This window comes from Gossypium hirsutum, chromosome D11 (assembly GCF_007990345.1).
Source record: "Gossypium hirsutum isolate 1008001.06 chromosome D11, Gossypium_hirsutum_v2.1, whole genome shotgun sequence".
Lineage (NCBI taxonomy): Eukaryota > Viridiplantae > Streptophyta > Magnoliopsida > Malvales > Malvaceae > Gossypium > Gossypium hirsutum.
The window spans coordinates 47,829,209-47,843,819 of NC_053447.1; the positions used below are offsets into that span (position 1 = coordinate 47,829,209).

The window sequence follows — 14,611 nt, forward strand, 5'->3', positions numbered from 1 at the left end:
CTCCTTTTGCCTCTACTCTCTCCCCCTAGCTGTCCTTCCCTGCCACGAATCTTGCTTAATTTTCCTTTTTCTTTTGTTATAAAATGAATTTTCAATTCCAAAATTGTGGAATAAATTTAATATACAAACAATGAATAAATCAATTTAATTTCTGTAATCTAATTTTATTAATAATTATCTTTGTATTCTTTGAATTTGAATTATTAGTCACATATAATTTTTTTTTGTCGAGTGATGGTGTTAGTTTCATATTATATACAAGCTGTGGAATTTGTCTTTCGAATTTTTAAATTTCAATTTTAACTGATTAAATTTATTAACTAAAATTATATAGTTTTTTATAAAAATATTAAGCTGATATGAGATTACATATATAATAATATATTTTTCTATTACAAAATTTTAAAAATAATATAATATAACTTTTAAAAATTAAATATATATCATTACAATTTATTAAAATTATAAATATCAAATTAGGATACAAAAATTAAATCAACTTACTGGAAACTTTGGAAAAAAGAAAAGAATACTCTCAATTCATTTCTTTGTAATTACCGTCTCACAAGGGTTTACTTATCGCCCATAGCTTCTTTAATAGATGCCTAGACGCATATTCTAATTATATGTATGATGCTTCTATTATTGAACGTGGGACAAGAATCCATCCATAAACACCACAAACTTTAGAAATATTACTTTAAAGTTTAGACATCAAATCTTCAAAGTCAACAATTCTTTTGCGGATGTAAAACTATTTATGGCGCCAACTTACTATTTATATATCGATGAAATTTGAGATTTGGTCCATTAAAATTATGACAAATATTTCCTGTTAAAATAAACATGTTAAATTGATAAAGTTTAACAAAAATCATCAATGACATTAATGATTGAAATATGATTTTCAATTAATTTGAAATTTGAACTTTTAAAGTACAAGGACCAAATCTCAAATTCTATATTAGTACAAGGACTAAGAAGAAAAAGATATGATTTTTTGGGAAATTTGCTAGTGTCTCCAAGCATTGAGTTGGTTCTTGTCAGCAAACAATTAGTGATGCAGAGAAAAACAACGTCCCCATCAGCGATGGATCAGTAGTACTGTCCATTGACCATGAGTGGGCAAGAAGTGGACAATGGCTCCACAAGTTGAAAGCTTCATTTCTACAATTACAGCTATTTATGAGAAATTGAGTGAGCCCCTGCTTTGTCTTTTTGCAGTTCAAAATCAAATCAAAACAAAACCGTACCAAATTTCAAGAAACAGAACAAGCAACTGAGCAAGCTAAGCAATCAAACAATGATATAGCCTACTCTTTTTTTACCAGTCCCAAAAACATTATAATGCGACACCAAGTTGTTTATTTTATCGTATTTCCTTTGTTTCATCCGACTACTAATGATAAACATTAAAAAAGCAAAAGATTTTGAAGGAAAAAAGAACTTTCTAACTAAAATCATAATGAATTTCTGTTTCATGATTCAACTAACAAAATTTTCCTTTGATTTACAAACGTGGGGGGTTTTAAGAGAAAGCAGAAGGAAAATTGCTCAAAAGGGCATAATATGGGTAGTCTTAGTATCATAACTTGATAAACAAGGCTTGGAATTAACCCCAAAAATCTTGAGCAAATCGGCAGACATTTGTCTAACCGCTGGAGAACAATTGCTTTGGATGAGCAACAAAATCTTGGTCATTCCATTGCCACTAACCACCGCTTCTAGCGCTTTCTCGTCTCTAAACAAATAGCAAACAATCCAGAGTATCGTCACTGCATGCTCTGTCGCTTTGCTCGATGCTTTCAACACTTTCTGCACAATCGCTTGTAACAAAATCGTATCATGCCATATCTCCACCCTCCCTTCTTTGCAAGATGATAATGTTTCCAGCAGTTTTAATGATTTCTCGATTATCGAGGGGGTCATGTTTGGTTCGGATAGAAGGATCTTTAACTCTGGGATGGTTCGAGATTGAATTAGCTTTGCTTTTACTCTTTTGGGCATTGCGATTGATATCAAACAAGATAAGCTCGCTTCGATCAATCTTGGATCCTTCTCTTTACTTAATGATTTTACCAATTCGAGCAATAATCCTTCTTTCTGGGCTATTTTCAGCTTGGATTCTCCATCGACCGCTAGGGACTCCAGTAATTGAACCGATTGTATTTGCGAATCTGAACTTCCTCGTTGTAGAATGACAAGGATCGTCGACAAGCAATTCGATTCCATCAACGGCTTCTTCTCCGAAATTTTACTTAGCATCAAATCCAAAATATGAACAACTTGTTCGATTAATTTGATGTCCGATTCTGCATTCCTCATAAAATCGAAAACCGCATTCAAAAACCCGTCCATTCTCGCCAGGAATTCGCGGTTCTCCTCTGATTCTCTCGCGAAACGAACGATCTTCGTTAACGCTGAAAAGCTATTGTTGTCGAGTTGTTTAACCAAAACTTTGACCTGATCGTGAGAAGGAAGGACAACTGAGTTTGCCGCCAATTCGGCGTCGTGTTGACGGCGAGCGACTGAGTCGGACCAGATCTGAATGAGTCGTTGTAAATTGCGGTTGGGAACGAATTCTTTGCTTTGAAGAACCTGCATCGTGGCCGGACAAGTGTTGTTGCCGCTATCTAGCCACCGCTGGATGCTGGTTCTGTCATATGTTACGCCAGTGCACAAGCTTACTGGTGATTTCATGACGTCCAACGATATCGGACATCGAAAAAAATTCGGAATCGTAATGCACAAATCGTCTCTTCGCATTTTTCCCCCTTGTTTGGAAAGCGAGAAAGTTGAAGGAAAATGAATATTTCAGAGAGAAAGTGAAGAACAAAAAAAAAAAAAAAAAAAGAAAGAGGAGTTGGAGATGAGAGAGAGAGGCCGGGGTTTAAAGAAAGAGAGAGAAATAGTCAAAGGATAACTGACGTCATCAATTTATCATTTTTAAAACAAATATTCGTTTTTTTTTTCTTTTTATAGTTTTGCTTTTTTCGGTCGTTGGTCAAAGGAGAGTGAGGTTCTGGAGGTGGGGTATCTTAAGCGCGTGTAGTTCAGATTTTTGAGATTGAAATATATGCCATCGGATTAAATGTCAGAAATGATGTTATAGATCACGAGATGAAAATAACGGTAGAGATCAGATGGAGGAGAAATAAATGCGTAGTTAAAGAATGACAACGTGGGGGATTTAAAGGGTCAGAACCAACCGGAGGGTTCGGTTGGTCGGTCTTGATTGCATCATTTGGATCTTGAGACCAAAAAGATGTATCCAAATTTCTATTTAAAGGGTTAAAATTTTTGGTAGAAATTAGAAATTTTGATATAATATAGATTAGAAATTTTGATATAATGTTAATTTTTTTATAATTTGAAATTTTTGATAAGTGTACATCAAAATTTTATTTATGGGTGTTGATACAAAATACAATAAGAGAGGAGACAAGGAAGAATAAGTGGTGGTGTTGTGGAGGTCGATTCACTTAAATAGATGAAGGATAAAAAAGCAAGTGAATGGTGCGTTAATAAAGCCTTTTTGAGAAAACTTATAAATCCAAGTTTTGGTTGTCCTTAAAATCAATTTTGCTTCATTTGATTTTTAAGGCTTTTTTCGTGTTTTTCTTTAATCCCTGCAAGCTTATCTTTAGTTAGAGTCAAGGACTTTCTTGTGTTTGTTGTTAGGATTTCTATATGTGTTTTTTTTTCTTATTGTTTTTTATTACTACGAAAATTCACTCATGGCTAGGAATCAAAGATTTAGGTCTCAAAGGGGAGGAATATCTATTAGGGCTCATCCATCGAGGGGTAGAGGTAGATCTACTATAACACCCCGATACCTGACCCGATCGCGGGGCCCAAGCTATAGTGTATCACATTCGTTACCAGAGTAACTACAATCCATTCATGATTAAATTATGTAATTTAATGCTAAAATTAAACAATTATATATATACTCAACATGAAATGTAATCATTCTCGAGTTTTATTCAACTTACTAAAACTCTAAAGCTTAAATGAAATCAATAAAGGACTAAAATGAAAATTTTCAAAAGTACGAGCATTTCATAGCAATTTAATAACTAAATTCAACTCAAGCATACATTTAATACGGGATGGAATCATTTACAGGTCTTGCAAAAACTTACGTAAGCTCAAAAGCTAACCCGAGGAAGTGATAGGACCTAATTGAAAATATTTCAAAATAAAGAATCGTCATCGTGACATCCTTCACCTCACATCGAGACGACGACAAATAGATTGTCACATCTCGACAATAGGCCAACCGATGTTTCAACGTCACCTACTGTAATGGCCTTGTCGAGACGACAAATCTCTCATTGCACTGTGAGTAACAGCCCAAATTTGGGGCTAGTTGGAATAGTGGTTTCGGGACCACAAATTCGACGAAAAAAATTATTTTCATTATACTTTTATGGTCTACGATTTCACAAAAAGATTTCGTAAAAATTTTGTTCGAAAATTTTGACATTTGGGCACTCAATTTAGTTAAAAAAACTAAATTGTAAAAAGTGCAAAAGTTGAGTTCTATATGTTAGAGGTGTTCAATTATTATGAAATTTTAAGTTGGGGGTTTTTATATGGTAATTAGACCATTGGTTAAGTTGGTGGACAAAAATGGGTATGGTTAGGCATGTTTCCAAAGTTTTTCATTAAGGGCATTTTGGTCATTTAGTTATTAAAATGAATTAAAAACAAAATTAAAAGCCAATTTTTGTCCATCCTCAACCCCTAGGCCGAAAATTACATGGAGAAACCATGGCTAGCATTTTTCAAGCTTCCAAGCTCGATTGTAAGTCTGTTCTATCCCCGTTTTTAATGATTTTTACGTTTTTGAAATCCTCGTAACAAGATTTACCTATTTTTACCATTGTTTTGAACTAGGGTTTGTGTTTAAAAATTTACCCATGAATGATATGCATGTATTTTGATGTTTTATGGAAGAATATGGATGTTTGGAGTGTGATAAACGATTTGTACTAAGTAATTTTCGATGAAAATGCTTAAAAGGATTAATTTGTAAAAGTTATAAAATATGTCACAAGTGTGTGAATAAGTGAGTATTGTGGACTGATATAGTTATGAAAATGGTTCATCTAGGCCTAAAATTCAAGGAAATTGAATAAAAATTATTTTACGAGCCTAAGGGCAAAATCGTAATTTTGTGAAACTTTAGGGGCAAAAATGTAATTTTGAAAAAGTATGATTTTTGGACTGGAATGAATAGTGTGAAGGTTATATAAGTTAAATGTATTGTTATAAATCAAGAAAGACGAGAAATTAAAATTGATCGATAAAAAGAAAAGTGAGAAAAAGTGAAAAATTCTCGAATGAACCTTTGGAATAAAAAGGGATATGAATGAAATGACAGAAATGATCACATGTGTGGCACGGATTGTGTGTAGGCCACTATGTAAAAGTGAAAGTGATGGTCACATGTGTAGTACTATGTGCAGGCTACTACGTGTACCGGAATGATAGGTCGCATGTGTAGTACTATGTGCAGGCTACTATGCGTACCGGATAGTTTCGATCACGTGTGTAGTACTATGTGCAGGCTACTACGTGTATCAAATGGTAATGGTCACATGTGTAGTACTATGAGCAGGCTACTATGTGAACCGAACATCATTGATTAGTAAAGTGGTTGCTATGTGCTGATTCCACCGGACATAATTGATTAATAAGGTGGTTGCTATGTGCTGAATCCACCGAATATCTGTTATTATTCCGAAGTGTTCATCGGGAAATTGACTAAGTGTAATTGAATAATGAATATAGGTGTGGAATTGAATTGAATATCGACTTAGAAATGGAAAAGTGAATTTTGAATTGACTTGTGATTGAAAGTGAAAAAGTGAAATTATGAAAGAGTACATTTAGCAATAAAACAGTTTAGACAGCAACTGTTGTGTGACTTTGAAAAATCACCAAAAATGGTGGAGATTGAAATATAGGCTAAATAATATATGAAATTGAATCTGAATGAGTCTATTTTCACTTAAAAGAAACAGAGCAAGCAAAAGAGTTATATATTTTGAGATATTTGAAGTTTAGTTAGACAGAGTCAGAATAAGTTCGGAATCCCCTGTTCTGACTTTGGAAAATAGTCAAAAATTGTACAAAAATAATTATGGGATAAAGTTTAATCCTCAGTGAGTTTATTTTCAATAGAAACAAACAAACAATATCCGAATTCTGTACAATGAGATAATTAATTTTTAGTGAAGAGAGGTCAGAACTGTCAAGCAGTGAAACAGGGGAAACTTTAAAGAATAAACTGCACTATTTGGCTAAGCCAAAAATTTTGAAAATTTTATGGTAAGAGGATATGTGAATATAGTTTCGGGGAAAATTTACGGATCTTAATTTGGAGTTCTTTAGCTCCAGATAAAAATAATTTAGTGCCTCTAACTCGAATAGACAGCTTTGAATATACATGTGAGTGAATAGTAAAATTATAGTTAATATTGTTTAAGTGTGTTATACACATTAAGGATGTGGAATGGAGAGGAGGAGGAGGAAAATTGGAAGAACATATGAATGATTTGTGAATAATTGGCCATATGCTCGATTATAATCGATAAATGATTGAAAAGAAATGATGTTTATAATTGTGCATTATTAGTTATAGTTAAAGTTCATGTGAGAAAATAAAGTTTCATAGTATGTGTATGTGGTATACTTGTATATGATTTGGTATGTAGCAATGTCAGAAATGGTTTATGAATTAACTCATATTGATAAGTTTAATACATAAATAAATGTGGTGTTTATCTATGCTTATAATGCTTATACTATATATTTATTTGGCTAGCATGTTTGGTGTGTATGCTTAGGTTTTGGCCAAGTTGTGGTTGGATTACGCCATATTAAATTTATAAAATTATGAATTGAGATGGTAAATGTCTAGATGGAAATATGCTTGTGATCATAAAAGGGTCGTAAGGTTTAAAGTTTGTAATCTTTATTAAAATGGTTTATCATGTGGTTAGTCTTCAAAAAGACTAGCTTGCGACTATGGTTGAGTGTAATGTTTATATCTTGTGTGATATGCATAGGAAACGGGAGTGGAAAGGAAATGAAATACTAGGTTCATGCTTGAACTGTAAAATGATGCACAAAGGGGACGTTAAGTTAAACAATAAATATGTATTAGTATTGAACTTAATGAAATTGAATCGTACGTGAATTAAATGGAAATTGCAAATGATATGATTTGAATTAAATGAATTATTGTGGTATTGAAATGTATATTGGATTGAGAAATTGAATTGAATTGAATCGTGAACATGAGAATCGTGAATTAAATGAAATGGAAATAAAGTATTGAATTGCATGAGTATGTATTGGGTCTCAGAAACCCTATTTGTTACAAATATAGTATTTTGAAGTTATAACGTGAAGATTTATAAAAGCATGTTAAAAATTTGAAGAGTTTAAATTTGAATGAAACTTTATAACTCGGTTTAACATGTTTATAAGTGATGTGTTCTGGTAATGCCTCGTACCCTATTTCGGCATCGAATACGGGTAAGGGGTGTTACAATGTGACATCGCCAGATTCGGTCATAACGTTTAGACTGGATTTTGGGTGTCACACTGTGACCTTACAAACCACTTCTTATCCCGAGGACCAACCTTTGCTGTTACAACGTGACCTTCTTGTCATGACAAAGTTCGAATGACTTCACGATGTCATTCTTTGTTTTTGTTATTTTTATTTCTCAAATTTGCAAAATTCATCACTAGTTAAAAACCTACTCTAAGCCTTTTCAACCTAAATAATGACTTAAAACTTCACATCATCTCAATTCATCCATAATCATCAAAATATATCAAAGAAAGTTTAAATACATATCATTCAACCATATCATCTTTTTACCCTACTTACCTACTTAACATCCCTCAAAACACCAAGCATGGCAATTCAAACATCCATTAAACCAATTACTTCAAAACTATCAATTAAACAAAAAATAAGTACTTACTAACATTTTCAAATCAAAACCTACTTTTTTAAAACTAGTCATCTACCTAATTATCCTTCATTATACTAACATTGTAACACCCAAAATTGGTAAGTCCTGAGTCTGGACAGTGCCCCAAAGGAAATCTGATGGGCGCGGTCCTATACGCCAATATGACATTTCTAGCGCACTAGTAGGGCATATAGGCAATGATAGGATGTAAGGAAAGGAATAACCTCTAAAAGGTGTGATACGAGTCACAAAGGCCCAACTCAAGCTCAAGAATGTGATGGGCTCAAATTACCACAAGGCCCAATAACGAGGTCAAAGGCCAGACAAATGCGTTCAAAACTAAATGGAACCATTCAAGAATTTATTAGCAAGGCCTTAGATGCGTACACGGAGGAAAAAGAAAATCAAGATTCACTTTCTTGTTTTCAAGAAAATCAAGAAACCGAATCTTGGTCCAATTTTGCTGTTTTGAGCGATTCCAAGAATCAAGAAAATCAAGATTTCAAATCTTGGAAATCTTGGTCCAAGAAATCGAATCTTGCAACAAAGACGCATTGGATCTCCGTTATGAGTATCAACGAACCAATTTCGGTATGAAACGGACTACAAGCCCAAGTTCTTGAAGGCAAGGCCCAATAAGATGTCCAAGCCCAAATCAAGAAAGTTAAATGAGACTTAGTTGAAAATCAGGCCAAATTGTCAAAGTGGCCCAATTTGTAAAATTCTAATTCTTTAAATACCTAGTTTAATTTTAGACTTTAGGATTATTATATATGTAAAAATTCAGCCCAAACAGCCCATTAAATGCCTTGGCCTAATTTTCCCTCCAAATTTAATAATTAGGTTTTTTTTAGTTTTCCTAATAAGATTAGGAAATTAGATAGAAGGCCTATAAATAGGCATGGCCGGCCACATTGTTACATAACTTAAAGAATACATTGAAATCATATTGCTTTTGTTTGCAAATTCTCTTGAGTTTTTTTTCCAAGAATTTTCTCTTGAGTTTTCTTTAGAAGTAGTTTTAACAATTTTTTTGATTGTGGGAACCATCTTCCGCCTTCTTCAACATTAAAGAAACTGATCGGCACCCTTCTTGGCAGCAAGAATCGATCATTAATTCATCTTTTCCATTGATCTTGTCATCTATTCATCACAATTCTGATTAAATTCGGTTTGCTGGAATTTGGAGTTTGATTTACTGTTTTGGATGTTAATCTTTTCAGATTCGGTTTGGGAAGCTCATAATCATTCTTGATTATCGAAGATCATTCTTAATCCATAATTTCCCTCTTTCTTGCTGCACGATTCCTCATTCTAAATCAATTTTCGTTCTTTTTGTGATCTGTTGAATTAACTTTCTGTTGTGGTGCAATTGACAGATTCGGTTGAATTAGAGACTTCTTTGAAGTTTATTCACGTGTTCTTGACTTCTGAATTCCCTAATAATAAGTGTTTCGATTCTTGGTTTATTCTTTGCTGTTTTAGAGTTTTTATTTCAAATCTGGAAATTCTAAGATTTGATCTTTCTGCTTCGTTTCAGATACATTCGTTTAGAGTTTTCGTAGGAGTTTCCCGTGACTTGACAACTCGATCTTGTCCGCGCGCAACCCTGTATCATTTGGTATCAAATTTTGGGCGTTTTGGGTGTTCTTGGTTGATTTCTAAACTGATTTCCTTTAAAATCAACATATAACAGTTTTTTACCCAGAAAAATTTTTCAAAAAAAAATCATTTGAGTGGGTAAACATTGTCCAATTGATCTAAAATTTATATAGATATTTGTGGCACTGTGATAGAATATAAAAAATATTTCTCGCAAAAAAATCAGTCAAAAAAGTCAAAAAAATAGAAAAAGACGAAATAAAAAAAATTAAAAAAATATTCAGCAGGTTGAGTTTAGTGTCGAAACTTTCCAGATAAAATATACAATATTTAAGGACATTCCAGTTTAAATTTCATGATTTTTGGAGATCGGGAACACCTCGAATGAAGTTGTCAAGTTACTCCGCAGTTTTTTGGGTTTTTGGGTTTCAGCAATTTTTGTTGATTCTTAGATGTAGGTTTTCATTTGTTTTGCCTTTATTATTCCTTTACACTATTTAACACCTTCTTGTTTCTTGTGTTAGTAGGATTTAAAAGTGTGCACAATTCTTCCTCGGTGCGACATAAATCAATTGGTGTCTCGTTATTTTTGGACTCCTAGTGCAAATTATTATTCTTTGGTAGTTTTGGTTCATACACTTTCTAATTGATTGATATAGACTCTACTAAAGAACTCACAAGACTGAATTCTACCTCTTTGAGAATTTGATTTTCCTTTTTGAGTGATTAACGGTGAGGTTTGTTAATTTTTTTTTGAGTGTTGAGTGTTTGTTTTGCAGGTTTTAAAATAAGATGTCTAGAATTGGTCAAGACGATGATGAGAATAATGACCATAATGAGGTCCTTGTAGTCCGCCGCACCCTTAACATCCAAATGAGAGACGATGTTGATAATGAAAGGACCAATATTTTCCATTCTAGGTGTTTTATAAAAGGGAACTTATGTTCACTTATTATTGATAGTGGGAGTTGTTCTAATGTAGTGAGCAGTTATTTGGTGGATTCTTTAAAGTTACCTTGTACCGAGCACCCTAAGCCGTATCACCTTCAGTGACTTAACGAATGCTCGGAAGTTAAAGTTACAAAACAGGCCTTGATCACTTTTAAGCTCAGGAATTACGAGGATGAGGTATGGTGTGATGTGGTCCCAATGCATGCAACACACTTGCTCCTTGGACGGCCTTGGCAATTTGATCGTGATGTTACACACCAAGGCAAGCTCAATAGATACTCTCTTGTGTTTAAAGGTCGAAAATTCACTTTTGCTCCTTTAAATCCCAATGATGTATATAAAGATCAATTAAAAATAATGAAATTTTGTGAGGGGGTAAGGGAGAAAGGACAAATACAAAAGACAGAGAGAAAAGAGGCTAGTAGTGGAAAAAGTCAAAATCTAAATAGCCTAAAGGTGAGTGAATCCGCAAGTGGTAAAATAAGAGCGAAAAATTTGATGGCAACAAAAAAAGATGTGCGGAGAGCCCTACTCAATAAACAGCCTTGTATCCTTGTGAGGTTTAGGCAAAACTATTTATCTTTATCTAACATTAACGAAAATTTGCCTAGTGTGTTTCAATGTCTTTTGCAGGATTATGAGGATGTTTTTAGTGAGGCCCTTAAAGGTTTACCACCTTTACGTGGGATAGAGCATCAAATTGACTTAGTGTGGGTTTGGATGGGCGATTGGGTGCGGTGCGGTGCATTTAGCTTACTTTTTGTCTCACGCTACAGTATCGCTACAGTATCTAATCTCACCGCCACCGCTGTTTTTACACTAACCGCAGGTAAACGCACCGCCCATCCAAACTCACTCTTAGTACCCGAAGCTTCAATTCCAAATCGACCAGCCTATAGAAGCAATCCCGAGGAGACAAAGGAATTGCAAAGGCAAGTTGAGGAGTTACTAGACAAAGGGTACATTCGTGAGAGCCTAAGCCCTTGTGCCGTTCCTGTCTTATTGGTACCAAAAAAAGATGGTATGTATAGAATGTGTGTTGATTGCCGTCCAATCAACAAAATAACGGTAAAGTATAGATATCCAATTCCTAGACTTGATGATATGCTTGATGAATTACATAGTTCAGTTATATTTACTAAATTGATTTAAAAAGCGGTTATCATCAAATTCGAATGAGGGAAGGGGATGAATGGAAAACCACCTTTAAAACAAAATTTGGATTGTATGAATGGTTAGTTACGCCTTTCAGCCTTACTAATGCACTGAGTACATTTATGAGATTAATGGATCACGTTTTAAGGCTTCACTTGGGTAAATTTGTAGTAGTTTACTTTGATGATATTTTAATTTACTCAAAGACATTAGATGATCATGTTTTTCATGTTAGAACCGTTTTAGATATTCTGCGAGCTGAAAAATTATTTGCCAACCTTGATAAATGCACATTCTGTTGTGATAAGCTAATATTTTTAGGTTTCATAGTTAGTGCTTAAGGTATTCATGTCGATGAGGACAAAGTCAAGGCAATTAAAGAGTGGCCAACTCCTAAATCGGTAATTGAGGTGAGATCTTTCCATGGCTTAGCTAGTTTTTATAGACGAATAGTGAAAGATTTCTCTACTATTGCTGCCCCATTAACAGAGGTCATAAAGAAATCCGTGGGTTTCAAATGGGGTAAAACTCAAGAAAAAGCTTTTCAGGCCCTAAAAGCTAAGTTATGTCTGCTTCTCTTCTTACATTACCTGATTTTACTAATACTTTTGAACTTGAGTGTGATGCTTCAGGAATAGGCATTGGCGCCGTTTTAATGCAAGATAAGCAATCAATTGCTTATTTTAGTGAAAAATTGAATGGTGCACAATTAAATTACTCAACTTATAATAAAGAACTGTTGGCATTGGTTCGTGCACTTCAAGTATGGCAACATTATTTGCTGCCTAATGAATTTTTCATTCATACAGACCATGAATCCCTTAAGTGGTTAAAAGGACAAGGTAAGTTGAGTAAACGGCATGCCCGATGGGTGGAATTCATTGAAACATTTCCTTATGTGATAAAATATAAAACAGGTAAAGATAATATAGTTGCGGATGCTTTGTCTAGATGATATGCTTTAATAACTACATTGAATGCTAAAGTATTAGGGTTTGAACATATTAAGGAGTTATATAATGATGATGCTGATTTCGGCCATATCTATAGAAATTGTGGACATACTACTTTTGAGAAGTTTTATCTTGTAGATGGATTTCTTTTTCGTATGAATAGGTTATGCATACCAAAGTGTTCCATGCGAGACTTATTGATGTATGAGGCCCATAGTCGGGGTTTAATGGGACATTTTGGAGTGGCCAAAACACTAGACATCTTGCAAGAACACTTCCATTGGCCACATATGAAGAAGGATGTCGAAAAGGTATGTTCTAAGTGCATTACATGTAAACAAGAAAAATCTAAGGTAATGCCTCATGGCCTTTACACTCCTTTGCCGATTCCTACTTCACCATGGGTAAACTTATCCATGGATTTTATTCTAGGTTTGCCATGAACTAAGAAAGGAAGAGATAGTATATTTGTTGTTGTTGACAGGTTTTCCTAGATGGCACATTTTATTCCTTGTCACAAAACAGATGATGCTACACATGTGTCAGACTTATTTTTTAAAGAAGTGGTAAGACTTCATGGCATCCCTAAAACAATTGTTTCTGACAGAGATGTCAAATTCCTTAGCCACTTTTGGAAGGTATTGTGGGGTAAGCTTGGTACGAAATTACTTTATTCCACTACATGTCACCCCCAAACCGATGGCCAAACTGAGGTAGTTAATCGAATATTAGGAACCTTATTACGATCTGTTGTGGGAAAGAACATTAGGAATTGGGAAGAATGTCTACCATTTGTTGAATTTGCTTATAATAGATCTATTCATTCTACAACTGGTTATTCTCCATTTGAACTTGTTTATGGTTTTAACCCACTAACAGTACTTGATCTTGCGCCATTACCACTAGAACATATTATTAATTTAGATGGCGAACAGAAAGCTGAGTTGGTGAAATCCTTACACGAGAAGGCTTCGCAACGAATAGCCAAAACAAATGACATCAGCACCAACAAAGCAAACAAGGGGCACAAACGGGTTGTCCTTAAACCCAGAGATTTGGTTTGGGTCCATATGAAGAAAGAACAATTTCCTACAAAAAGGAAGACTAAGTTGGACCCAAGGGGCTATGGGCCTTTCCAAGTACTCGAGTGGATCAACGATAATGCTTACAAAATTGATCTACCCTGTGAGTACAATGTAAGTTCTACTTTTAATGTGGCTGACTTATCTCCATTTGATATTTCAGATTCGAGGATGAATCTTTTTGAGGAATGGGGGAATGATACAAGTTGCAAAGGCCCAACTCAAGCTCAAGAACGTGATGGGCTCAAATTACCACAGGGCCCAATAACGAGGTCAAAGGCCAAGAAAATGCGTTCAAAAATAAATGGAACCATTCAAGAATTTATTAGCAAGGCCTTAGATGCATACACGAAAGAAAAAGAAAATCAAGATTCACTTTCTTGTTTTCAAGAAAATCAAGAAACCGAATCTTGGTCCAATTTTGCTGTTTTGAATGATTCCAAGAATCAAGAAAATCAAGATTTCAAATCTTGGAAATCTTGGCCCAAGAAACTGAATCTTGCAGCAAAGGTGCATTGGATCTCCGTTACGAGTATCAACGAACCAATTTCGGTAGGAAACAGACTACAAGCCCAAGTTCTTGAAGGCAAGGCCCAATAAGATGTCCAAGCCCAAATCAAGGTCAAAGTGGCCCAATTTGTAAAATTCTAATTCTTTAAATACCTAGTTTAATTTTAGACTTTGGGATTATTATATATGTAAAAATTCAGCCCAAGCAGCCCATTAAATGCTTTGAACGATTCCAAGAATCAAGAAAATCAAGATTTCAAATCTTGGAAATCTTGGTCCAAGAAACTGAATCTTGCAGCAAAGGTGCATTGGATCTCCGTTAAGAGTATCAACGAAACAATTTCGGTAGGAAACAGAC

The 14,611-nt window shown here is 34.4% G+C and overlaps 1 protein-coding gene across 1 annotated transcript; it reads right to left on the reverse strand.

Moving 5' to 3' along the window:
• Positions 1-1,451: 1,451 nt before the first annotated feature.
• On the reverse strand, positions 1,452-2,879 carry LOC107913573 (U-box domain-containing protein 27). Its single transcript, XM_016842208.2, has one exon. It carries the CDS (start codon positions 2,764-2,766, stop codon positions 1,555-1,557), a length of 1,212 nt encoding a protein of 403 aa, XP_016697697.2. The 5' UTR covers positions 2,767-2,879; the 3' UTR covers positions 1,452-1,554.
• Between the last annotated feature and the right edge of the window lie 11,732 nt (positions 2,880-14,611).